The sequence below is a fragment of the Oryzias latipes genome, chromosome 3 (genome assembly GCF_053564925.1).
Source record: "Oryzias latipes strain Hd-rR chromosome 3, Olatipes_Hd-rR_3.1".
Taxonomy (NCBI): domain Eukaryota; kingdom Metazoa; phylum Chordata; class Actinopteri; order Beloniformes; family Adrianichthyidae; genus Oryzias; species Oryzias latipes.
The window spans coordinates 28,312,849-28,340,258 of NC_136239.1; the positions used below are offsets into that span (position 1 = coordinate 28,312,849).

General features: G+C 39.9%; 2 protein-coding genes across 5 annotated transcripts; both read left to right on the forward strand.

The window, feature by feature from the left end:
* The first annotated feature begins 454 nt into the window (after positions 1-454).
* smyd2a (SET and MYND domain containing 2a) lies at positions 455-9,832 on the forward strand. Its single transcript, XM_004067254.5, has 12 exons — positions 455-762; positions 1,650-1,713; positions 1,921-2,031; positions 3,173-3,233; positions 4,230-4,357; positions 5,320-5,387; positions 6,175-6,277; positions 6,364-6,474; positions 6,593-6,713; positions 6,815-6,989; positions 7,436-7,544; positions 8,060-9,832. The coding sequence occupies exons 1-12, from the start codon at positions 590-592 to the stop codon at positions 8,141-8,143; spliced, it is 1,308 nt and encodes a 435-aa protein (XP_004067302.1). The 5' UTR covers positions 455-589; the 3' UTR covers positions 8,144-9,832.
* Positions 9,833-9,956: 124 nt separating this feature from the next.
* cenpf (centromere protein F) lies at positions 9,957-25,853 on the forward strand. Of its 4 annotated transcripts, none has more exons than XM_020699583.3 (38): positions 9,957-10,072; positions 10,519-10,691; positions 11,025-11,150; positions 11,638-11,708; positions 11,827-11,963; positions 12,096-12,187; positions 12,257-12,530; positions 12,635-12,837; positions 12,921-13,046; positions 13,135-13,263; positions 13,602-13,724; positions 13,834-13,969; positions 14,049-14,178; positions 14,254-14,533; positions 14,878-15,084; positions 15,203-15,411; positions 16,034-16,163; positions 16,509-16,787; positions 16,905-17,492; positions 17,574-17,735; positions 17,825-18,717; positions 18,802-19,010; positions 19,094-19,244; positions 19,379-19,532; positions 19,690-19,780; positions 19,898-20,151; positions 20,228-20,336; positions 20,443-20,648; positions 20,819-21,037; positions 21,185-21,328; positions 21,482-21,671; positions 21,743-21,840; positions 21,921-21,962; positions 22,057-23,202; positions 23,347-23,476; positions 23,864-24,544; positions 24,834-24,943; positions 25,161-25,853. In XM_020699583.3, the coding sequence occupies exons 2-38, from the start codon at positions 10,530-10,532 to the stop codon at positions 25,275-25,277; spliced, it is 8,508 nt and encodes a 2,835-aa protein (XP_020555242.1). In that variant the 5' UTR covers positions 9,957-10,072; positions 10,519-10,529; the 3' UTR covers positions 25,278-25,853. The 4 variants fall into 4 exon arrangements, with proteins under 4 accessions (XP_020555242.1, XP_011490649.1, XP_011490657.1 ...); XM_011492347.4 differs by having other exon boundaries at positions 9,977-10,087; XM_011492355.4 differs by having other exon boundaries at positions 9,977-10,087; positions 19,901-20,151.
* The last annotated feature ends 1,557 nt before the right edge of the window (positions 25,854-27,410 follow it).

Consider the following 27,410-nt stretch of genomic DNA (forward strand, 5'->3'; position numbering starts at 1 on the left):
TTATTTTTTTTTGTCTTTTGGATAAATGTGGATCTGTACACAAACATACCAGCACATGGGATATAGTCATGTTTTAGTTGATGATTTTAACAGCACAAACATTCATTTTCTCTTGGTGCTTTAAAGAGAACACATTTAGGGAACATACTATGAATATGCATATGCACCTTAGAGAAGAAATATGTCTGGAGAGATCACAAATGAACAAATCTGACTTACTGCTGTGACTCCTTTTGGAAGCCGTTTAGATTCCACATCAGATAGATAATGACGGATAATTGGCCTTTGGAAAAACGTTATCCGCTAAAATTAAACAAAATTGCCTTTTTTTATTTAAATTAAAATCCAATAGCCATGTTATTTAAATTGTTTAGAGAAAGTGAGACAGAAAGGATTGTTGAGGATCAGCAACAACTTCTCTCCGCAAACGTGCGTTTCGCCTCCTCTGCAGCAGGGGGCGACCGAACACCCAGCGGACACAGCCGTGACCGGTGAAGAAGACCGGCCTCGTTCAGAAAGCTGATTAGCTTAGTCAGCAGAGGCGTTGTGGGTCAATTTGTGCGGAGATTGAAAAGACAGAATAATAAACATGAAAAACGAAGGGATAGAGGGGACAGAGCGGTTTCTGAGCCCAGACAAAGGCAGAGGCCTGCGGGCGCTGAGGGACTTCGCTGTTGGGGAGCTAGTGTTCGCCTGCCCTGCCTACTCCTACGTGCTGACCGTGAATGAGAGGGGGGCTCACTGTGAGCACTGCTTCACCAGGTAACCTGCAGCACCTGTCTGACAGGAAAACATCGACATACTTATTTAGTTCAACGATTTATAGATGTCTTGAGATGTTTATGCTCTTATCCTGGAATGCTTGCTAACAGAGTACTTTTAATAAATGTATTTAGGGAAAACAACTCACCTAGTAAAAGCGGCTTTTCTTTTAAAAATGTATATCAACTATGCTAAACCATAGCAGCTCCTGGTAAATCTGCTCAATTCGTCCCATTTGTGGTGTCAAGCAACACCTGTTCTAGTTGCTCCTTCAGCTCAAATAAATCAAAGTATTTGTAATGTTTTACAAATGATAATCATTAATCCAACAGAGTGAATGGCCTCTAGCGTGTAAAGATTATAAATCGCATACTAACTTTAGTCTTTTGGAATTCTGGTTTTATGACTCGTTTGGAGATCAAAGTTTCTTTAATTGTTTTTAATAAATTACATTTTTGGTTCCATACATGTCTGTTCAATCACACGTGTCTTAGTCAGGCTGCCATCAGGCTACTGAAAAGGTTAGGGTGCTAAAAATAGACGTTTGTGATTTAAGAGAGGACGGCGCGAGGAAAAGGAAGGGCCAAGTGCGCGCGTGCCTCTGACTTTAGATCAAAACTGAGAAGAATATACTGTAGATGTTTTTATTTTAAAAGAAAGGACCAGTGAAATAATTATTGTAACGTCTTGGTGTCTCCTACTATTTCATTTTTTATTCCTTTAACTCTGAACAAACCTTGCAGAATCGTATTATGTTGTATGTTCTGATTAAAAGCTAAACGTTGCTTCGGCTGCATCATCAGATAGAGGTGATCCTGTCTGGATGCAGGATACTGTACAGCACAGCTTGAGTAGAAAAACTGAAATTTTTCTTTTCCATTTTTCAGGAGAGAAGACCTTTTCAAGTGTGGTAAATGTAAGCAGGCCTATTACTGCAATGTTGACTGTCAGGTAAGGTCTGTTTGTGTTGTTGCATTGGGGCTGTGGAGTTTCTTAGCATTGCAATGATCTCCTTTGACTTTAAAAAATATATATCCATATTTTAATGTAGTTATAAATTAGAAGTTTATTTTGCTTAAAGTTTACCTGTTCTCTTGTTCTTGGCAAATGTTGAGTTAAATGTGTTTGTGGGGTAATGTCAGTACTGTGTTTGTGCAGCGAGGGGATTGGCCCATGCACAAGCTGGAGTGTGTGGCTATGTGCACCCACGGGGAGAACTGGTGTCCATCAGAGACGGTCAGGCTGGTGTCCAGAATCATAATGAAACAGGTGACGCAGTTTGTATGAGATTTTCCCCATTTTATATATTAAAAAATGCTCCGCGGGTAGCAGTGAAGATCAATTACCAAGACTGGATGAGATATTTAAATGCCAAGATTTAAAATGGCTTTTAATCTCCACCAATATCATTTAGGCGTCAGGCTCTTTTATCATTCAGTTTGTCTGTTTTTCCTCTTACTCTTCCTCAAGTAAATAATCTTTCTATACTTTAGCAAACCTAAAAGCTTCAAATCTAGTAAGAAACCTAGGGGTAATCATGGACTCTGACCTGAACTTTAACAGCCATATCAAGTCAGTAACATCAGCAGCATTTACCATCTAAAAAACATTGCCAAAATCAAAAACATTGTGTCTAAGCCAGATCTGGAGATACTTACCGTATTCATGCATTTGTCTCCTGTAGGTTAGACTACTGTAACGGCCTGCTCACTGCCCTTCCCAAACAAGCTGTAAAACAGCTTCAGTACGTCCAGAACGCTGCTGCTTGAGTCCTGACTAGAACCAGGAGGTACCATCACATCAGTCCTGTGCTCAGGTCTCTGCACTGGCTTCCTGTAGCTCAAAGAATAGACTTTAAAGCAGCTCTGCTTGTGTACAAGTCTCTCCACGGGCTTGCACCAAAGTACATCTCTGACATGTTAGTGCCATATGAACCATCTCAGACTCTGAGGACGTCAGGGACCGGCCTCCTGCGGGTGCCCAGAGTCAGGACTAAACAAGGGGAATCAGCGTTTCAATCTTATCCAGCTTAAAGCTGGAACAGTCTCCCTGAGGTTGTGAGACAGGCCTCTTCTGTGTTAAGGTTCTAATCTAGACTCAAAACATTCCTGTTTAGCTGTGTATATAACTGAAGGGTCCTTATCAACACCTCTTAACATTTTCTTTTCTCTTTCCTTTCTTTTAAAGTAAATTTCATGATTATGTTTTGAATCTTTGCGCTGTTATACATTGTGATTTTAATGCATTTTCCTGTTTTGTGAAGCACTTTCAATTACTTTGTGTATGAATTGTGCTATACAAATAAACTTTCCTTCCAAAGCAATAGATACATTTTTGTCAGTGCATTATGAGGCATGCATATCCATTTCATAAAGTCACCTTACCCTTTTCTCCTGCCTTTTTGTTGCAGAGAGTAACAACAGAGCGGACCCCATCAGAAAGGCTGCTGCTGCTCAAGGAGTTTGAATCCCGTATGTTCTTATGCTCACGTGATGGACTGATTGTGACAGTATAGTTACATATGCACACACTTTTAGTTGCATGGTGCATGCACAACTGTGTGTGATCTGGCTGTGTCTTTGCAGTCTGTTCAGTCTGTCTATTAATATCCTCATCTGTAGCCTCTAGTCCTGGTTCTGTCTCTCTTATTTAATCCAACTCTGCAGCTCTCTGGGACTTAAATCCCAAGCTTCTGGGATTCTTTAATTTTATGTTTTTTGTTTTTTTTTTCTACTTTAACAACCACTAGTTCTTTTGCCTGGAGCGAGGAACCCAATGCTCCCTTGTTGGGAACTGATATTGCTATCTTTATTTCAGCTTGGAATTACAAAACCCCCCACAAAATGTAGGGCTTTTTCTGCCTTGAATGAATTCACGATTTTTTTTTTTACTTTAATATGTGATGATCCAGATAATTAATAATAGATACTTGATTTGTATGTTTAAAAAAAGCGGGGAAAATACGACTAAAACAATCTATGTTTCTATAATAGCCCAACAAGACCACAATTATGTGTCAAAAATCCAGACTTTGGTGTTGCCTTTAGATGATCATTTAGTCGAATCTGTTATGGCAGGCTGAGCCCTGAACTGTTGCAGAGCTGACCCTACCATCTGTTTGCCATGCACGCGAAATGAATGTGTGATAAACTGCTCCCTTGTGTTATCTATGGTGATGAGCACAAACACATGCCCTGCAGCTACACTGAGTGTCAAGCTAGTGATCAGTGATTACAGAAGGGCTGTAGGCAAAAATGAGGAAATGCTGCAGAGTATACTCATGTTAGTGTTTTTTTTAAGTGATTAAAATGTTTATTCTTTGAATTTTAACATGAATGAATTAAAAACTTTAGTTTTGAGCTGATATGATAAATTGGAACCTGCTGTTGGATCATTACAACTGTCATTGTCCTTAACGTGACTTTTATTTTTGTACACATTTGTCTGTTTACTGTTGTTTCTGGCAGATTTAGACAAGATGGACAGTGAAAAGGACGAGATGAACCAAGCAGACATCGCAGCTCTGCATTATTTCTACTCCAAACACATCAGTGACCTTCCTGATGACCAGGAACTCACTGAGCTATTTGCACAGGTGAAGCAGAAGAACATTGATCAGCATGAAAAGAAAACAGACATTTAGCTGACTTTACTTTTCTCAGACTTGTATTGATTTTTGTTTCTTTTCTAACTCAGTTTTACTCCCTCTTTTAGCTTACCTGCTTGGCTTCTGTGGTTAACCATTTTACTTGGCATATCAACTTTGCTACTAAATTTATTTTATTTAATCAGGCAAATTTAACTTAAAAGGCTTACTTTGCTTTCTTCATAGTTTAACTGGTGAATTCTGGCTGTGCAAAAATTGGCTTCACCGTTTTCAAACTCATTAAGAATGTTTAATCAAAAAGATGGGATTTAGTGGAAAAAGCTTGCAACACTGATGTCCTATGGGTCATTGTACATTTAGATTCAAATCCCCACATATAGTCAATCTATCTTAGTATTTGCTTCATTCTACTTTGTAGCAGAAATTTTAAACTTATGTTTTCTCCTTCCAGCAACATTGAGACAAATTTTTAGCAACATTTGCAGAGGATTGTACGGCATATGAAACTGCTGGGTGTTGGTAACATGTTTTCAAGAAAAACAAAAGCATACCTAGTTGGGACCTTTAAAATTATACATGTGCAATGGAATGAAAAGATCTGTCTGAATTTATGCCTAATTGACCAAGAATGTGGTGAGAAATTCCTCTTTGCTCATCTTGTCGTTTTACACCGAAGGATGAACACAAACACAGCAGCGTAGTTTCTGCATCCTTCATTCTCTGGTTCCTGTTCACTTTTCAACTCCTTCCCAAATTTGTCCTGTAGTGTTGTTGCATTCACTCTACTACATTATGAATGAGTGGAAACAATATCACCTCTTGTCACAAAGCTACTCTAAGCCTCCGCGACCAAATTTGATGATGCAGCAGAAGTCAGAGGTGATTAGAATCCAGACCATTTTTGTCTACAGCTGTTAATCTATTCTGGATTGTCCCTTTTTAATCTGCAGGTAAACTGTAATGGCTTCACAATAGAGGATGAAGAACTCTCACATCTGGGCTCGGCTGTTTTTCCTGAGTAAGAAGCAAACACCTCATCACCCTTTAGCGCTTCATCCATTTCCTTCAGTTTGATTTACAATTGAAACATATTAAATTTGAGCCGTTTTAAAAAGGGGGGGCTATTGAAAAGTCTCTCAAATTGCTACGATGGATACCTTTTTCAATAGAAATTTGGACTATTTTGACTTTATTGATTTAACATTGCCTAACATAATTATTATTAAAGAACTTTGTTAAACTTTGAATTTGAAATTGAATTGAAATTGTTTATTGACAGACATAATGGATTGTGGGCGTGTCATTTGTTTGTGCGGCATGATTGGACGCATACAAGTGCAGCGTAATCGCGATGACACCTTGCACCCTTTGCCCGTCCCGTTTGTTTGGTTATCGTCCAACGCTCTGGATCACAATATGCATAAATAGTGCAAACATGTTAAATGAATTAGTTAAAAAACCAAAGAAGCATGTTGTTTTCATCTAGACACGTTCAAAGATGTTATGGGTGCAGAGCAGTTCACTCATACAGTATACAAGCCATGAAATTGAGCCTTTGCACCTTTCTTCTTCGTCTCCCTCACAAATTGCCACCTAAACATTTTTATTTTATTTTATTTTATTTTGACGACCCTTTAGGTCTCTGACAAGAGGCCTCTGTTTGTAGTTGGGAAATAAAACTTAAAGCGTTGGGCGAGTTTTTGTTTCCCTGAGTACCGTAGCTTCATAAAGACTGCTGCTAATGGCAGGGCTTTTGTCGAATGTTTTTTTTTACTAATACTTTGATTATCTTTCCTTCTTTTCAGTGTAGCACTGATGAACCACAGCTGTAGTCCCAACGTCATAGTGACTTATAAAGGCACAGTGGCTGAAGTGAGAGCTGTACAGGAAATAAATCCAGGAGAGGAGGTAAACAAAAACATATCTGAAGTCACACGTAGCAGCAGTGATGTAACTGGTTAAGGTTTTAAGAAGGGTCCTTTGTCTTTCTGTAGATCTTTAACAGTTACATAGACCTGCTCTATCCTACTGAGGACAGAAAGGAACGGTTATTGGATTCTTATTTCTTTGGATGCCAATGCACTGAGTGCACCACCAAATCGAAGGTACTGTTGATAGTATAGAATAAAAGCTATTCTCTCTTTTTTTTTTTTTTTTTTATTAGAATCGCTTATAAATAAATGTTAATTATGAGTTTCTTTCTTTTTCTTGTCCACCCTCTAGGACAAGGCAAAGATGGAGATCAGGAAGCTCAGTTCTCCACCCGAGCCAGAAGAAATCAAATCCATGGTCCATTATGCCAAAAATGTCATTGAAGAATTTCGAAAAGCCAAGCACTACAAAAATATCCTCATTATAATGACTCGCCATGACAGCTTTTCCCTTTCCCTGTCTCTTCCTTTGCGTTTTCCTGCATATTAACATTGTTCCTTGACTCCCTTGCACCTCCCAGTGAGCTGCTGGAGATGTGTGAGCTTAGTTTGGAGAAAATGGGAGCCATTTTTGCAGACACCAACGTCTACATGCTGCATATGATGTATCAAGCTATGGGCGTCTGCCTCTATATGCAAGACTGGGACGGGGCTATGAGCTACGGGGAGAAAATTGTTTACCCTTACAGGTAAGGTGATGTGTAAGCATACAGTCATTATGGAGTATATTTATTCAGTATTAATATATTAATAAAATAATTGAAGCTATTTAACAATGATGTGGCCTTACATTAACAGCTATTGGGTTTTATATCATCTTAAGGTTGACATTTAGATTGAAAAAATGCATCTAAATAACTGTATTTGCATTTCTACACTTAGAAATTCAAATACAAGAGGAGCAACCTTTAATGTGAAGAAGAAAATTTTTACACGTTAAATATTAGGCCTGTTTGATGGTGAAACCTACACTTAACAGTCAAACCTGCTATAACTACTATAGGTTTCATGTATAAAACCAGTTTACAAAATTCACTGCACCAAAACAAAATCACAAATTCATCAGATATCTTTTCTTCTGTTTTTCCTCTTGGCTTATGGCAAAAATATGCTCCCTGTTTTTTTTTTTTTTTAGTGTTCATTATCCTCCCTACTCTCTGAATGTGGCCTCCATGTATCTTAAACTGGGACGGCTGTATTTGGGGCTTGAGAAGAAGACACAAGGAGTTAAAGCACTAAAAAAGGTCATTTTTGTTTCTCCTCATAACATTGTTTTATAGTGTAAAAACTTATTTAAGCTAAAGCTCGCTCACGCCAGAAGTTGGAAATTAAATGTTAGACAGTAAGTTACAACAACGGTGGTTTGGTTAAGTGAAATCTTCTGCATGTGATGCTGTTGTTACTTGTTTGTTTTAAAGTTTATAGCTTAACTGACGTAAAGAGGGCATAACTGCTTTTGAGCTAAACTGATAAATCTTTGTCTTTTAATTTTTGATTCTCCAACAGTTCAGGTGTTTTGGGTGACTCTGTGTCTGTGTTGAAGCCAGGTCTTTGGCTGGGTAACTTTAGTAACAGGAACTGAAGCCAAACCTCTCTGGAAACTGTTTTGTAATGTGTAATAAAAGATGAAAAAAGTAAACGTGAACCTTCAAACCATACTTGCTGTTACTGTAAAACATTATAGCACCATTTGTAACCAAAATGAACGAAGATAATAAACAATGTCACTAAAAATTGTTTTTTCTTTTTCTTTTATTAGGCTCTGGCTATTATGGAGATCGCTCATGGAAAAGACCACCATTATGTAGCAGAGGTCAAGAGAGAAATTGAGGAGCAGAAATAAATAAATGGAGACAAAAGAAAAATCACAAATGCATGGCATGTGTCTTGTTCCTGCTTTTTAAACATTTTTCTCTTCTTTATATGCATTCTGACTGGACGACTACATTTTATTTCAGCTTGACTTACTGAGGACAGGCTTTAGGAAAAGCAAATTGCATTATTTGAAAGCAGATGGATTTGAATGACGAACAGCAATTTGAAGTATGTATTTTATAAATGTGGTTTGTTGTGCTGAAGATGCATCACTATAAAGATCAGAAAGAATCTTGTCAGTGGGGAAAAAGGAATCTCAGCTGCTGCCTTTTAAATGTCACAAGAAACTACAAAATGTTCGTTATTGCTCTGAAAAGAACAAGGAAAACCTCCAATGAGTTTTATTTTGTGGAAACAAACTATAGGTCACCTTTAATCTATTTTCAGCCCTTTGACCTGGATAGTGTTTTTGGGTCCATAAAAGCTGGGTTTGTTCTGTGCTCAAAGTATTTGAAATTAACGTATTCAGCAACAAAGAAGACGTTCTTGATTGTTGATGTTTACTCTGTGAAAAAAAGACTGTGCATCACGACTATTGTAGCAACAAAAAGACAATGCAAGCTAATATGTCCAAATAGTTTATTTACTGGCATGTTATTTGTATGTTGCTTGTTTTTAAAGAACCACGAAGTGCTGCATGCCCCCCCCCCCCCCCCCCCCTTCTGCATACAGCTTGTAGTTCAAGTGTGCTGCAGGTTTATGCAAGGAAGTGTACATTTCTTAGTGGGACTTTATACAATGGTGCTGATCTGATTCCATTGATGTTCATGAAGTGAAACGGAAAAGACTGAAAACTGGTTCTGACCAATAATCTTGAATCAAAGCATATTTTATATCTGAATAAAAGATGGAATTCTGTGCTTTTTTTCCTTCATGTTGTCATATGCAGTGTTGTATCTGTTTATTGTTCTCTCTGTAAACTCCAGACGCCTTCGGCATACCAGCTACAAGTTGCATATTGTATTTCAATGATCATACTGGGGTATGGGATACATTTTGTCTGTTCAAAGTCTTTATGTACCGGTAGCATCTTTTTACCTGCTTGCAGCTCTTCCCTCTTGTTTACTCTTTGTTAAATGCATCCCAATAATGGGGAAAGACAGAACTCTGTGCATCCGGTTCTCATATTTGTAGCACTTATGTGACTTTTTTCATCACGTGGAATAATGCATTCAGAATGTATCAGTTTTTCAAGAAAATCTAGTTCACAAGCAAGTACCATGTTGCCTGCAGTTCAACACTTTCAATATTTTGCAGTTCTGCATGTGGAGATTTTTCTTGTAAATTAAGTGTGCACGAGTCTAATGTCCGATCATACACTCCTGGTTTCAGAACAGTTGATTTTTACCACCAGATTTTTTTCTTTTTTTGTGTGTGTATCATTGATAATGTAAAATGTTTGTGGTCATAGAAAGTTCTATAACTCATTCTGCATGCAGGTCGTTTATAACTGGAAAGTAATCGGTGCTACAGTTTAATTAGAAACCATGAATATCGATTAAGAATGCTAAACTAAGATCAAAACATTTTTCTGGCTCTGTTTTATCGTTTCATTAACTAATTGCTAATTGTTCATTTGATCACGAAACGTGTTTGTTTTAGTTTCTTTTTTTTATTTTGAGAAAAAAAAGGATTAAATTTGTCCCAACTACTGTGATTATTTTTGTCCTTTTTTAACTGATACATTACATTTTCCCTGAGGTGACTGGATTTATGCTTTTATCCATGCCATCCACATCCGGGTCCACACCACCAATCACATACTATGTTTTGTTTACGTCATACTAAGTAGCCAATGAACGTGCGGCTGATGGGAGGGTAACGTCCACTTTTGGAGTTTGAATTTTCGGAGGAGAAACTAATCATCGAGCCCCTGTAAAGAAGCCTGGCGCCCAAAGTACGTGCACGCTTCGTAAGTCGTTATCTTCCGACTATTTAAATATCAAATTTGTGTCAAGGTTATTATGGGCGAAAGGACACGTTACGTTTAATAAAAAAAAAATCTGTAAAATTGGAATTAAAACTGTTGACGTATTGTTGTGTACTGGATTAGCCTTCAGGAACTGCTAGCCAAAACCTCTAGTCAAACTCAAAGCTCCACTGTAAATACACTTGCTATATGTGCTAGCCTGAGATTTTTTGGTGTTAGACCACTCATTTTCATTGAACTATGAGATATTTAGTCAGTCGAGTCAACATTATTCATGTCAACATAAAAAAGCAAGTTGAGAATAGGGTAAATACTTTATTTTTCTTTTAGAAAAAGAAAATCTATCAAACAAAGTTTACAATAACTCTCAAGCGATGTGTGTTTTTTGTTGTTCTGTCTTTTTGTTTCGTCAGGTTTTTTAAGCATGAGTTGGGCTGTGGAGGAGTGGAAAGATGGGCTTCCAGGGAAAGCCCTCCAGAAGATCCAGGAGATGGAAGTTCAGCTGGACAAACTAAAGAAAGAAAGGACACAGAAGCAATTTCAGTTGGACTCCTTAGAAGCTGCCCTTCAGAAACAAAAACAAAAGGTCAGATTTGACATTGGACATTTTCTGGATGTCTAACAAAAAGACAAATGTTACTAGCTGTGGTGGTTAGAAGTCCTGGAAAACATTCGCTGTGCTTTCCACGTTGATTGTAAACGATCCTTTAGGAGGGAATAAGTGTGGTAGTGTGTGGCACTGGGATGGACCGGTTAATTGTCCAGGGTGTACCTTGTATTTGCTCTGCAGTAGCTGGGATTGGCTCCAGCTCGCCAGCACACAATGAAAGGAATATTGATGGACATTTTACGCAAAAAGATGCCAAAAAAGATGTAATTCAACTGTTGAACCAACTTCTGTGTCTGTTTGTTTTTATAGGTGGACAGTGAACGTACAGAGATCTCTGCTTTGAAACGGGAAAACCAGTCTTTAGTTGAGTCCTGTGATGCTGTGGAGAAAGCTCGACAAAAGACTGTCCATGACCTTGGAATCAAGGAGCAACAGGTTAATTTCCAATGAAAAAAATACTGATATAAATGTTGGAACAACTTTGCTTTTGAAAAGTTTTTCTCCCTCATGACGCAGTTATTAGTTTTGGGATTCATGGAGCATACATTTTAAATTAATTTATTACATTTGGATCTACAATCCTGGGGATTGCAGAATGGATTTTTGCACATATAAGCTTCTATGTTGTGAAATTGGCTTTGGGATGTCAGTTTAAATAATTATTTTATGTCTTCTTTGTGAACCACTTAGAGGTAAAGTTGCAACAAATAGCAAAAGCATAGTAGAAAATCTTTACTCACAGCTCATCTGGCAGTGAAAAGACGGGGCTTTGTGTTTACTACTAAATGTTTCTGTTATTACTAAAAGCAAATGTCACATCATGTCAGATTTAACTTGTCTGTGATGGGATATACAATTAAATTCAATTGACTGAAATCTCAGAGGAATGTTTCATAGAATAAAAAATGTTTATTTTTTGTAGGTGAGCTACCTGGAGGGTCAGCTGAGCTCCTGCAAGAAGACTATAGATCGACTGGAGCAGGAGTTAAAAAAGTGAGTTTGCTTGTGCATTTAAGCATTTAAACAAATGCTTGTTTCCTGATTTTCCAAGTGTCGACTTCAAAGTACGGTGTGGCATATATCATATTTATTTTAACTTTCGTCTACTTAGGTACAAAAATGAGCTTGATCGCTCTCAGCCGGCCAACTCTTCTACACTGTCATCTTCATCTTCTGAACTTCATTCATACAACACTCCACAGAAGAGTTTTGCAACCCCAGCACCGGTCTCAGCTTTTAAACACCAGGGTATTTCAAGTCAACCGAGTTTATTTTTGGCAGTTACTTAAAGCAATTGTCATGATTTTTCTTGAAAATGAAACTATTTTTCTCACAATGTCTTGTTTTAAGCGGATACAATTCTATATATTTGTGCTCTAGATAACAGACTAGAAGAACTCCAGGAGAAATACAATCAAGAAGTAGAAGAAAGAAAAAGGCTGGAAACTGAACTCAAAGTCTTACAGGTCAAAGTAAGTTTGTGACAGATATTTCATCATGTGTGCTTTTTTGCAGTTTTTAACTTTTCTTTTCTCACGTAGCTCCTGAGTCAGTCCTCAGTCACTGTCAGCCACAAAGACATTGCAGCTCGTCAGGCTGGATCTTCCATATTCCCATGGCAACAGCAGGACCAGGTCCACAGCCGCCAGTCTCTTGACATGAAGGAAACACCCCTGAAGAGACGAGGGACGTCCCTGTGGGATGCCCATGAGGAGACACCAATTAAATCCAGTCAGCACATGAACTCGTCCAGGACATTTCAGAGTCCCAGTGGAAGCTCCCATCAAATGGAACAGCTGAAAACTCTGAATCAAGGTGAATTACTTTGCAGTCCATCATTATTTATTATGAATGTACCTTTTATTCTCACACAGAGATACTTTTAAGTTGGGTTGATATTGTTCTTTCGTTTTCCTCAGAACTTCATGGCCGTGTGTCAGAACTGGAGAGGAATCTGTCCAATCAGGAAAAAGAAATTCGCACTCAAGCTTTCAAACTGCAGGAGCTGCAAACTCAGTTAAGCAAAGCCCACAAAGACCTGGCAGAACGAGAACGAGACCTGGTCAAGGCCAGCCAGGAGCTGAATCAAGCCACAGACAGGCACCAACAGCTGGAGGCCAAGGTATCACTCATTTTGTACATTTACTGTGAGCCCAATTCACGCTAGAAATGCAAGACGAGCAAACTGTCGCTCTTTGTTGTTAGTATTCTTCAGTTGAGCAGAAGATGAAACAAGTCACAGAGGAACTGAGCTGCCAGAGGCACAATGCTGAAAGCTGCAAGCAGATGCTGGAGCAGAAACTCAAGGACCAAGAGAGGAACAGCCAGAAGGTGAAATATGACCTTGACCTGCTATCAACATTTCCCTTAACATTTTCAAAAATATTCTAACATCATTTGGCTGTTCTGTTTTGTGTAGGACTTGGCTCAGCTTCAAAGTTCTCATCAGGCTTTGGATCAAGAGCTGAACCAGACCAGAACCAAGCTCACACAAGCAGTTCAACAATCCAAAAAGGATTACAATATTCTGGAAGCGGATATGGAGAAGGTACCTTGAAATTATGAGGAAAACAACCACACAATGACTTCCCTTGACAACAAGTTGTAAACAAGACCCACTTTTACACCAGTGTGTGAATGTGTGAGTGACTGGGTGAATGGGTCTGTGACTGTAAAGCGCTTTGTCCTTGTAGGAAGAAAGGCGCTATACGCCATTTACCATTTACTTTTAAAACACTGTTTGGAGTTTAATAAAGCTTTCTTTTTTTATCCGTCTGCTGCTGAAATTAAGATCGATCTTTAGTATGACAGATGTGTACTTTTGTCACTTTTGTTTGAACCCACTGCTTTGTCACACTTGTGCTTCCTTTCTTTTTTTTTTTTAAGATGCGATTCCAGAAGAGTCAATTGGAAAAAGAAATGGAGGAGCAGAAACTAAAACTGTTGCGGTCAGAACAAAGCCTGCAAGCGAGCCAGACCAAAGAACTGGACCTCCGCAAGAAGATGGAGGTAGGGAGAAAAAAATCAAAGCCGTACACATATCCTGAATATCTATGTATACTTTTAGTGACATATTTGAACTTTGAGTAATGTTTACTCCAAATCTTTGTTATTGTAGGAGCTGCAGAAAGAGAAGAACACACTGACCGTTCAGTTGGACCAAAGCGATAGACGTCTGTCTCAACTGGAAGAAGAGAAGAAGACTTCAGAGCAAAGCCTCAAACGCACCCAAGGATTATTGAATGATATCAAAGGTAAACTATCCTTAGGAATTTCAACAGCTATGTTCTTTATTTTGTAAATGTTCCATCAATTTATTTTTTGGCTTTTCAGCCAAGTCAGAAGGACAGACAGAGGAGCTGAAGAGGCTTCAAGCGAAACTTCAGCAGCAGACTCAGACCTCAGAACGGGAGCTGGAACACCTGAAGAAGACGCTCTCTGATGCAGAGTCCAAACATGAAAAGTAAACATGTTCTTACTTTCACTTTCGGTCATTTAACTTGTTAGTCATTCATTGTAAATATTTGTCTTCCTGCAGAGCTCAGATTGAACTCCAGAAGCAGAAGCAAGAGCTGGAGATGCTCTGCAACAAGGTGTCCATCTTTGAGTCGGAGAGTTATAAACTGAAGTCTAACCTCGCTGTGAGCCAGAACGAGTGTAAAACACTGAAAGAAGAGCATCAAGCTGTGCTGGAGTGGAAGACAGCCAAGGAGAAGCTCATCAATGAAACCGAAGCTCTTCAGAAGAACCTCAAAGACCAAATCAACAGTTTGGAGAGCGACCTCAGCTCAGTGAATGAAGCTAATGCTGAGCTTCAGGTACATTTTCCTTTTTATTTATTTATTTTATAATACAAATTTCAGCTTTTGCAACTTGAGCATTTTGTCCAAAATATTTTGTGAAAACCAGATTATGTTCAGTTAATAGCCCACGTTCAAGCAACTGCCTTTAAAAGTCAAATTACAGATACAATAATAAACAGTCTTTATTGTAAGCATATATTTTAAAGTTAATCATTGCTTAGTTGTAGTCTTAATTATTGAATGGCAGACTTGGCATTAAAATGTAAGTACTCATGTGCAGGTCCAAGACAGGGGACACCTGCAATTTTGAGGTTAATTGAACTATACATCAAAGATGAAATTAATTTTTTTCATTGCAGAAGAAGCTCGTGGTTACAGAGGAAGAGAAGGGGACTCTTTCTGCTCACATTGACTCTTTGAAAGGAGAACTCCTTAACAAATGCACAGAGTTGGAGGAGAGAGAGCATCAATATAAGGAGCTCCAGAACCAGCTCTCTGCAGCTGGACTAAAGCACACCAAAGATCTGGAAAATATTGGAGTCCAAGTGACTCAGCTTGAAGCCCAGGTGAGTTTCTGACTCCACTGCTGAGCGCTCCTCAAAGTTTCATCTGTAAATGTTCCTGTAGCCGGCTGGACTTAAAGGCCTTACAGTGGTTTTTTCTCCTTCTTTGTTTTTCTAATAGATCACAGAGTTGGAGTCACGTCTGCACAAGGAAACTGCTCGAGCAGAACTTGCTGAGAAGACAAAAGCAGAGCTGCAGGAGGAACATCAGGCTGCCTGTGACCTGGTCCACTCAAAGGAGCAGCTGGTAGAGCTGGGCCAGGCTGAGAACACCCAGCTGAAGGAAAGTCTTGGTCGGGTCACTGCACAGCTGGAGGAGCAAAATTCCAGGTGACCGTTGATCCTAGAACAGAAAATGTTTTTTTCTCTCAAAAGGCAATTACGCTCCCACTTCAAAATTAATTGGCTAACTGTGGTTGTGTCCGAATTCCCTCACTATTTGATATACTTGTTGGACATTTGCTGTTTTGTCACAAATCTACAGTTTCAAAAATGTCCCTGAAGTCTCTGCGGGAACCAGTGTGAATCCATGCTCACTAGATTAGTCAATGTACCGTAAATCCCAATACATTACGTTTAAATTGTTTATCTTTTAAAAAAGGAATTTATTAAAATTCGTTGTTTTTTTTATAAACCATCCAAGTTTTCATCACCAGAACAGAGTGGATACATAAAAAGTCCTCGTAAAAGTTCATATTTACTGGGTTTTTACTTCCACAAATGGGTGAGGTCATATTTGCTGATTAAAAACAAAAATTATAATGAGCATGTGTCCGAATTGCATTAAAATCCAGGGCATTAGATAGTCCCGCACTATAGTCTTTTGGGAGTTGGGGAATAGTGAGGGGATGGACACAGCCCATGTTGTTTTGCTACTTCCATCCTCCCATGGTCCTCTAATATCTCTGTGTAACTTGCTTTTTCTGGATTTTTCCATTACTGCTTTCTGTAGTTTTGCAGAGGAGAGGGCAGCCCTGCTGAAACAGTGTGAAGAGAGCGTTTCAGCCAAAGCTGAGGAGAATGAGCGCATCAAGCTAGAGACGGAGGAGGCCAAGCAGGAGCTGCTGCTCTGCAAAAGTCAGGTACATCCCACTGCGCTGAAACCACACATGGACTTCTGTTACATACCACTAACTTTGCTGTTTACTTTCTTCTGCTTTTTATTTGCTAAGAAATAAAATCAAACTGCTTTTTCATAAATTGACATGACAAGTTGAACAAAACAACTTAACTAGATTTGCTCATATAACAGCAATGCTTTTTTTTTAAAAAAAAGGGTTAAAATATTTAAAAATATGACATATTTACACTATAATTACAGCTTTGTCAGGAATTTAAGGGTATATTTAAGAATGGGCCTTAATGGTAGGACTTTTTGATGTTTGGATGTAATTACTTTATAAAGAGACTGTCTTCTTCTCTTTCAGGTCACGTCCATGGAGCAACTGTTAAAGGTCCAGGAGCAGCTAAGAGCTGAGCTGCAAAAAGAAATTAAAACAACGTCTGAAGCTGAGGGGGATCTAAAAAAGATGTATGAGAAGCAATCTGAGGAGCTAACCCAACTGGAAAAGGAGCTGAAAAATCAGCTGAGCCACACTGAGGAGAAAGAGAAGCAGCTCAGGGCGTCTGAAGCACAGGTGGAGTCTGCGGAGAAACTAAGAGATGAGCTGGAAAAAACTGTTCAAAAGATGATGGAAGAAGCAGAGGTAAAAAGCAGTTTATCTACAACATTGTTCTTTGTCTGCATTCTGTGTCCTAGACGCTCTTTTTTTTCTTCTAAATATGAAATTATGTTCAGATTGTCTTTTTTTTTTCCTCCTCAGGTGCTACAACAGAGTCACACTGTGAAGCTCAACGCCCTGCAGCAGCAGATTTCTTCTTTAGAAGAAGAGGTAGCCACAAACAAAGATGCAGCCGAGGAAGTTCCACTCCTGAAGAACAAACTGGATCTGGCCAACCGGTCCATTGCTGACCTCAAAACATCCATAGAAGATCTCAAAAACAATCTCTTCTCTGCAAACAATAATGCTGCTAATCTCAATAGCACTCTGGCTGAAAAAATGGATCTAATTTTAACATTGGAGAAAGAAATCAACGATCTTGCAGACAGGATGAGAGAAGAGTCCAAAAAGCACACCCAAGAGATGGAAGTGGCCCTTGATAAAGAGAAAGACTTGAAAGAGCAGCTAGAAACCAGCAGGAAGTCCTTAGCTACAGCCAAGGCAGAATCAAACTCTCGGAGGGACGAAATCAAAACCATGAAGACGACTCTGTCTGCCGCCTCAGATGGTTTGAAAGAGAGGGACGCCATGATCAAGAGTCTTCAGGAGAAACTGGACAAAGCAGAGACAGAGCAGGCCAAAACCTCAGATCTCCTTAAGGAGAAGATTGTCTCCATGAACAAAATAACGGTAGGTTAGTTTGACTTTGGTGTAGAATATATCTATTTTTTTTGTCATTTATAAATGTTTCTTTTTTCTCATCCCATTAAGGTGCAGCTGGAGATGCTGCAGATGGATCTAGAAGACAACGAGAATGCCATGAACTCTGTGGAGGAGCTGAAAGAAACTATAGCATCAATGGAGGCCCAGCTTGCTCACAACCAGAGTCAAATGTCAGAGATGGAAGCCAGGCTGGAGGAAAGCAAAGCCCAGGTCAGGGGGATGTCTTACCTGGTTTATGCTCCAGCTTCACTGTTTGGGGTCTGACTGAAGATTGAAGGATGTCATTGCTCTATTCCCAGGTGTCTGTGTTGGAAACCCGTCTAGACGAGGTTCAGTCTGAGGTTTCTTTGCTGGAGACGAAGTATGTCACCGCCAAAGAGGAGCTGTTTGAGAGAAGCTGTGAAATAAGTCGTCTGGAGGAGGAAGCCAACAGGCGAGAGCAGCTTGAAGAGAAGCTCGTGACTTTAGAGTCTAAACTCAACCAAGCAGAGGAGGAAAAGACCAAATCAGAGATGGCACACAGACAGATGATTCAGGAAAAAGAACACAGCCTCAGTCAGGTGACTGAGGAGAAGCAAAACCTCGAGCTTTTGCTGAGCTGCTTACGGGACGACAGTAAACAGGTTGAAACTGAGATGATTCTGCTAAAAGAGGAGAAGAAGCAGCTTGACGCCCGAGTGGACAAGCTGTGGGAGGAAAACCAACAGCTGCAGGCCAGAGTTCAAGAGTTAGTTGGAGAAAAGCAGCAAACAGAAACTAAGATTGATGAAATGGCTTTGAAGGCCCAAGAAGCTGAATCTACTCTCAATCAAGTCCTTGAAGAGAAAAGTCATTTAGAAGTTGGTTTAAACCTGATGAATGAAGAAAAAGCCCAGATTGAGGGAAAACTCCTGGCATTGACCTCTGAGAAAAGTGATTTGGTTTCTAACGTGAATCGTTTGCAACAAGAGAAGCTTCAGTTAGAATTCAGCTGTACTCAGTATAGTGAGGAAAACGGCAAACTGCAGTTCAGTTTAAATCAAGCATCTGAGGAGAAGCAGCAGTTGGAAGACAAAACAGAGAAGCTGGAGGAGGGGATGGCTTCTCTCAGAGAGGAGAACCAGCGGACGCAGCACTCCCTCCTTCTGTCCTCACAGGAGTGCCAGAGACTGAGGGAGCAAATCGACATGAAGACCAGCGAGGAACATGAAAGGTGCGTATGTTCACAACCGCCACCTCTCACATTTGTCTGAGTATTAACTGTCAGTCGTTTTTGTTTTTTGCGTGTCGTACACAGGAACCAGCGGTTTGAGGCCGAGCAGGCAGAACTTCAGCAGAAACTTGCAGCCTTACAGAAGGAGCTGACTGTATTCAAGCAGCAGTGTGATTCCCTGCAGGAGCAAGTGGACCAACAGCACCGCCTCATACAGCAGCTTTCTGAATCCCCAAACCCCCAGGACCCAACAGAAGTCAGCTACCATCATCCCATGAGCACAAACATGGATGGTGAGTGTGGACCACGGTAAGATTTCTTTGTGAAAACAAAAACTCATCTCATGGGGAAAATATGTCTTTATGCCTGCCTGCAGTGATTTCCATGGATGAGGCAGGAGAACAGGAGAACCTAGAACCAGAACCTGATGCAAATGTCAGCATCAGTCCTGACTTACATCCTTTAAATGGACCAAGTGATGCTTCTAGAATGAGGGAACTTTCTCAGCAGTCTGACTCGGTCTGCAGGTACGATGACTGTTTTCTTTTCATGAAGGAATTTATGTTAATGACGAGATGTCTGTGTAGATTCTCCGTCATCCAGGTCACGATAAAACGAAAAAATTCTAAAAATTATGAGATTTTTTTCTTCCGTTGTCCAGTGTGGATACAGGAGACAGTGAAGATCAGCTGCTATCTAGGAAGGGAATCCCTGACCAAGAGATGGTCCAAGATCGTGTGGGGAGTGAGAAAGAGGAAGAATGGGATGGAGATGTGGACAAAATAAGCAAAGAGGACCAACTACCTCAGTCACAGGTCAGAAACGAGATGGTGACGCCCCCTACTGTGTTCCTAGAGCCACGATTCTTTAGATTTGATCATCAGTTTCAGCTTTCCTAATCTACATACTACATATTTGTGGAGACACGTGATTTACTGTACATTGTTTTAACCAAAAGTCTTACTTTCACAGGCTTCTGAGGCGAGCTGCAGCTCCGAAGACGTTCAAACAAATGATTCTGTTATCTGTGATCTATGTGAGACGGAACAGCTAAAGTCTCCTGGTAAGCAACCAAAACACAGCTAGGCATCATTTTATTTGAGTCTTTTACCAGTGATTATAGCTTCTATACGTGTACACTTGGGTTATAAACAAACGGTAATTAATTTCTCCTTGACAGCAGCAGAGCTGAAAAACCAGGAGCTTCATCAATACCAGGAAATCATCTCGAAACAACAGCAAGAACTCCAGGCCTTACGTTCAGAGTTGGACTGCCTGAACTCTGACCTTGAAGTAAGAAAAGAGATGACCTCTGAACTAGAAATCCAGGTTCAGAACCTGGAGAAGAAAGTTGGTGTTGCAGAGGAGGAAGCACGGGGTGCAGCTCACCAGCTTTGCAGCGCTTTGGAGACGAGGAACAACCTTTCTTCAGAGGTAGGATTAATCTTTTTTTTAAGTTACGTTTTTTTGTTGTCTAGATCTAAAAAAAAATTAATGCAATCGTGTTTAGCTGACCCAGCTCTCTGAGGAGAAGGAGACTTTAACTTTGCAGCTTCAAACTGCTCAAAGTCAGCTGACAGATGCTATGGAGATGCTGCAAGGACTTGACATGGCCAAAGGTTGGTCTGCTTCTTTTCACACGGTCTTAATATTGTCTATCTTTTGTGTGATGGCTCTGTTCACTGCTTTCAGGCATTGATCAAATTTGGTTGCTTGGCTCTGTAGGTGGATGGGATGAGAAGTTTCTCCAGCAGGAGAGCGAGCTAAAGAGGGTTCGGTCTGAAAAGGCTAACCTGGAGCAACACATCCTGGGAATGGAGGCAGAGCTGGAGAGCATGCAGGTGGAGAGCTCCAGACGTAAAGAGGAAATGGAAGCTCAAAAGAGAACATGCTCGGCCATGGAACAACAGCTGGAAACCCTCAGAACAGAGGTGAGCTCAGGTCATTTTTTAAGGGAAATTTTAATCGGTGTTTATGAGACGGTAAAGACCAAGAGGATGTTTGCCTTTAAGATTTGAAGTTAGGAAAAAACTATTCTTAATATTCACAATTTCTTCACATTTTGCATTCCTACAAACTGCATCTTTTCTTTCCTCCCCAGACAATCCAGCTCAGATCTGAGATTGTGTTTTGCACTGAGGAGCGAGACGAGTTAACCCAGTCTGTGGCTCATTGGAAAGACCAAGTGAATTGTTTGGAGAAATCTAACTGTGACATCCGGAGTTTGATTTCCATCCTGGAAGACGACATCCGAGCTGGAAAGAAGGAGTATGAAGCTTTGCAAAGCAGCATGGAGAAGCTGAAGGAGGAGAAGGAACAGGTACTATACACACACACACACACACACACACACACACACACACACACACACTCACAGAGCAAAGTTGCAAAAATCCAGAGTAGAGTGTGTTTGAAATGTATGCCACTCCAAGGCGTAAAAAATGGTTTTCTTCTCTTTTTTACAAAGCTGGTGGAGCAGGTTAAGGTGATGGAAGTGGCCATAACTCAACAGCATGGGGAGAAGGAGGAGCTGCTTGGCCATCTTAACCAGTGTAAAGAAGATCAGACTTCAGCCGATCAAAGCTCAGAGTCTATGGTCGGCAAGATACAGGTTGGCAGTCAAGTTCTTTCTGCCTAAAGCACCCTTTTTTTTATTTTTTCATGACACGCAACTACTCCCCCAACCTTTTTATTATGGAGCCCAGATATAATGTTTAAATGCTTTCTGTTAACTCGACTTCTGGTTTCTGTTTGTTTTCTTCAGGCGCTGGAGGGGGAAGTGTGCCGCCTGTCACAGTCTCTGGAGTCGTCTCTGTTGGAAAAAGGAGAGATTGCCTCGCGCCTGAATTCCACTCAGGATGAAGTCATGCAGATGAGGACCGGCATTGAGAAGCTGCAGGTCCGCATCGAGTCAGATGAGAGAAAGAAGAAGAAGATGGGAGAGTTGCTCAAAGGTGAGCGCATCATCTTTGGACCGCTGTTGCATTGCTGAGTTTTTTTGTAAATGTGGCTTTTGTCTCTTTAGCTGCACAGAGAAAATCCGACTCTCTGCAGGATCGCATTGACGCTCTGGAGCGAGAGAAGGAAGATTTAGAGCAAAGTCTGGAGCAGACTGTGCTACAGGTTTGAAAAGCACAGTTTTAAAATTTGGTGTACATCACTTGGACTGTATTTTCAGTAAACATCCATGTTTTCTTCTTTAGGCAGAAACATTTAAAGCTGAGCTGGAGGAGGAGAGGAGACAGGTTTGTTTTTGTTATTAAATAGTTTATTTCTAATGTTCTTGCTGCAGTTTTGAACCTTTTTGTTCCTTATCACACTTTGCATTCTGCTCTTTAGGTGGAGGAGGAGAAGGAAGAGCTCAGCAACAAACTATCTGAGCTCTCTGCTACTTTGGATCACCTGATGGTGGAGAAAGCGCAAATGGAAAGAGAGCTGCAAGCGAAAAGCAGAGAAATAGAAGAGCTAAAGGCTGCCAAGGACGAGCTGGAGAAAGGGCTGGAGAAGGCAGAGGTGGAGAGAACAGAAAAAGAGAGCCTAAAAAACAGGGTAGATGATCTTGAGAGGGTCATGAGGGAAGAAGCTGAGATGCAAAATAGAAAAATTGATGATCTTCAGGCGCAGCTACAAACCTCCCGGCACAGACAAGAGCAGGTTGAGCAAAAGAGCAAAGAAATGAATGAAGAAAAGAAGAAGATGCAGTTTTTGCTGGAAGAGATGGAGAAGGAGAAACGGACTCTACAGATTTCTCTGGAGGAGTGGCAAACAGATTCACAACGACTTCGCTCTCAGGAAGAGGAGAGGCAGAAAGAGCGAAACAACCTGAGGGCCGATGTTGAGTCACTGGAAGAGGAAATAAAGAAGCTGAAGACCTCATTAAGCGTTAAAGAGGAGGAAATTTGCGCTTTGGTAAAAGAAAAGGAGGCGGAGGCAGAAAAAAGGCAAGCTTCATTAAAGTCTATCTCGTCTCTTATGGAGGAGAAGGAGCAGGCGGAGAAGGTAAATCTCCAACTGGTGGAGGAAAAGGAGAAACTGCAGTCAGGCCTGCTGTCATTAGAGCAGGAGATGGATAACCTGCGCTGCAGTCTGATTCCTTTAGGAGAAGAGAAGGACAGACTTCATCATGAGAGGGAGATTTTGACAGACGAGAAAGTGAAGCTTCAATCAGACTTCACCTCATTAGAAAAGGAGAAATGGGATTTGGAGCAAAAGCTCACTACGCTAAAACAAGAGAAGCTGAACACGGAGAAAGACAATCAGACGCTGGAGACAGAAAAACAGGAACTGTTGTCCTCCCTTCATCTGCTAAAAGAAGAGAAGAATAATCTGTCTTCAACTTGCTCCTTGTTGGAAGCAGAGAAGCAACAGGCTCAAGAGGAGAAAGAGAAGCTCAAAGAAGAACTTGAAAGCCTCCAGAAAGTTTTTGCCTCTGCAGAGAGAAAAGTGGAAACACACAAGCAGTCCATCACTAAACTGAGTGAACAGGTACGTGGACACAATCCTAATCTACTCTGGACTTTAAAAAATGAACTGTATCGTATCCTTGATGTCCATAAACATTGGCAAAACTAATGCTAAAATATTTGCAAATATGTTTTTGATGTTTTTCATGATGCATTTGCTTCTCAGGTGTCTGAATTGACGAACCACGCAGCTCGTTTGTCTAAAGAAAGAGACTCAGCCTTAAGCAAGATGAACCTTTGGATGAAGACGTGCAAACAGCTGGAGCAGGAGAAGCAAAAGATTTTAAGCAGCTCAGGTATGAAACGCAAACACTGCGAAAATAATCTCCGTTCAATCTTCTGAAGTGGGGTGGGCACGCTGATCAGAAGTCGCGCCGCCTGCCAGAAAATGACAGCTGTTTAGAACAAAGTGTGACACCCCACCTGCCATTTAAATATCCACTTTTGCTCAAATGTGTGCAAATTTGAGTTCTAATAAAGGTGCCCTCTAGTGGTCTTTGGTGAAAATGCAACATTTGTGAGTTATTTGTTTGGTGACTGAGAGGGTACAAACAATCCAATAAAATTTTAATTTCAGGCGGAAATTTTGAAGTGAGGAAATCCCATTGAAACATTTTCACAAATTGAACTTGTTTAGATTTCACTGCAGCTTTGAGTAATGGTTGAACATCGCTTTATTTCAGGAGAAAATGGGAGCAGGGAAGACCTGCAAGGTGAAGTGACCCAGCTGAGATCAGAGGCCGAGGACAGAAAACGACAAGTAGAAGAGCTGAAAACGGTTCTTGAGAAGAAAAGGACAGAGGTGGAAGATGGACTTCGGGAGTGTCGAGAAAAACAGAGAGAGTTGGGGGAACTTAAGGCTGACCTTAAAGCAAAGACTGAGGAGATTCTGGAGAAGGATAGAGAGCTGGAGAAAACCAGAGCAGAGCTGGAGGAACTAAACAGTCTCGCTGAGGAGAAAAGCAGAGAGGCAGACGAGTGCATGGACAAATACTGCAACCTGATGGTTAAAGTCCACAAGCTGGAAGAGACCAACGACTCACTGAAAACTCAACTAGAACAGATGAGCGCTAATCAACGTGCCACCGAAGCTAGCAGCTCAGACAACCGCAGGCGTTCAGCCAGGAAGTCCTCCTCCAGACATCAGGAAGAAAACCGCAACACGGAGAACGTGGCTCCTTCAACACCTCAAGCGACCTTGTCAGGGAAAAGAGGTCACTGTGACATCAACGACAAAGAAAGTGCTCAGGAGGCCCTGCACAATCTGACCAAAAAAATCAAAGCCAACGCTGTGACCACGCCCAAACCCAGAAACGACGAGGATGAGTTCAGGCCAGAGGGGCTTCCTGAGCTGGTGCAAAAAGGTGGGTGTGGTTTCCAGGTCTGGACAAAACCCATGTTTATGTGGTCTGTAACAAGTCAAAAAAACAAAAGAGGAAAAAGAATGTGAAAGAAGTTTCTTCCTCTCAGTTTTCCAGTGTAACCTCATTTCAAATCCATAACTTTTCTTTTCCAGGTTTTCCATTAAAGCAAACATTTTACTTTACTGTAATCTGCATTACCACTCCATGGAAGTTCTGAAGTTAATTCACACACAATGCAGCAAACCGGACGTTTGAGGCTCCTTTCTGACTGCTTTTCCCAAACCTGCAGGGTTTGCTGACATTCCTCTGGGAGAGGCCAGTCCCTTCATCATACGGAGAACCACAGCCAGGCGCTGCAGCCCTCGGCTGGCTGCCAGAAGCCCCCTACCTGATGGAAAGGTCAGCAATGCATCATTCAAGCACCCTGCTGAGGGTTTTTGAATCATAACTTCTTACTAATTAATTTACTTTTTCTTTTGCAATGATGAAATGGCCTGAATTTACCTTATTTTATATATAACAGTTTTGCTTTTTTGTGATGTTTTTTGTATGAACTATTAATCAATTAATTATTCTTGTTTTTTTTCTACATGTCATGTCGCTCCTGTTTCTTCAGACTTTAGGGACTGTTCCTGTCCAGAGTCCTTCTTGTAGTTTGTCACCTGACAACTCCAAAAGAAACCAGCAGCTTCCAAGAGAACCACAGCCGGGAGACAACTGTCACGTTCAATAGACTCTACTTTATGCACATCACAAATGCACATGTTTTCCTCCATTCTTTTCTCTCCCAAAAGTTCAACCTAAATATTTTAACACCTACTTTGTTTTTAGAGGTGGAGGCCTTTTTTGGTGTTTTTATTCACTTCTTTCACAGCATAAAAGCTTTCTAATAACCTTTGGTTGGTTAACATCATGCAAAGTCACACAAAGTAAAGTTTCCATAACATCTTCATGTCTAGACGTTCTCTATAGGAAGCTGCATTCTTAAATCACTCAATATCACAGCAACATTTATGGTGTAAAGTCACTAGCTGAGTTGTGTTTGTTTCTTTCAGAGTTTTCATGTTTTGTTGGGTTCTTTCTGTTTTGCCCTCAACTTTAGTCGTCCAGTGAGTCGCATTTGCTTTACTGTCTGTTTCCTCTAATGTATCTTCTGGCAGCTAGCTTCTTTTTTTCTGCATTGGCTGCTTCCATTTTTTACTATAATTTTTTTAATCTAACTTTAATTTTGTATGCATAGATTGGAAGTAACAATTCTTGTAAATAGTTTTTTTTATATTTTCTTTTAATAAACATTGATTTAGCTCTTTTTTTTTGTAGTTTGATGTGTACATGCTTCTCATAATCTGCTTGATAATCCCTTTAAAAAAGGAAACCTTCATCAGACTGTTGTTGATCTGACCACAGGGTGGAGATCTGAGCTTTCTGGGTGAATGGTGGCATCAACACACTCCATCTGCTGCCTCTGCACTCTGCAGAAAGGGAGAACGGATTCATATAATAAGTTCTAAAAACTGAGTTGAGCATGTGTTATTATCTATCTGCTGTTTTTATTAGAGCTATGGCAACAAGATAATTACCCTTTTCAGGAATAATAAAGTTTTATTCTACTCTACAATGAATTCATCTCAGAAAAAAGATTTGCCAAAAATGTCTCCATGCAAAGCCAATATCTGACATCATCTGCTTGGAGACTTTATTTTGAAATTGTCATATCTTATTAGAAGCAATATTTTAAAACCTTGTAGTTCTTTAAAAAAAAAATTCTAATCTCAACAAGTCCACCTTTTTTCAGATGTTAGTGATTCAGTTTGTAAAACAACCTGAAAACTTTGGATCAGCTTAAAAATATTGTCTTTTTTCAATCAAATGTGCTTCCTAAATTGTAAAAAGTACAGACATCAAGTGCATAAACATTCTCAAAAGAAAAAAAAAAATCCTATGTCCACTAAAACAAAAAGATACGGTTAAGTTGTGAAAAATAGAAACTTAAAGTATCTAATTTAAGAAATAAAATCGATATTTTTCATCAACAATAGCAGACTTCAACCTAAACATTTATTTAAGCTTTGCTTTTTTCCCTAAACTGATCTGAAGGGTAGTTTTTACAAAAAACCTATGAAAAAAGATCATATATATTATCCTTCAAGTTACTTTTACTTAAGGCTAAGACTTCCTTCTGCAGTTAGTTTACTTCAAAAAAAAACTTAGAGAAATAAAACAGTTTAATAAATTGTCTCTATTTCGACTTCGCTTTGAAGCACAAGCATATAAACATCATAAAGGTAAAGAATCAATATACACTTTTATGAATATTATGACTCAACTACTCTGCTTGAAGATGCATTTTTGAAAATGCACAATGCTGAAAAAGTTAGATCTTTTCATTTTTCTCGATTGCTAAAGTTCTCTTACAAAAAAAAAAGAACATTTTGCTTTAATTAGCTCAGTCTTGCAACAACAGATATCGTAGACATTTTGCAGGATATGAAGAAAGTTGGCTCATATATTGAAGACCTGGACTATAAATGAGTAGAGATTCTGTCGAAGTTTGAAAAAGCACAAGTTTATCCAAAATTCTTAAAACTTTTAAGCTCCCATTCTTACTATTAAAGGTTAAAGCTGTCGATCCACTCGAGCAGTTAAATATTTAGTCAATAGCAATTATATTCTGTGATTTTAACACTTCATATTACTGTGACCCAATAACCAAGCATAAATTTAGTCTATGTGGGATTGTAAAGTAATCTTTATTGACGTTTTTTTAAGTGTGGCTCCTTTAAAGATAATTTTTTAGATGTTTATGGTGCCCAATATTTATGCACTTCTTTTAAGATTTTAGGTATTTTCATTTCTGTTGTCATCC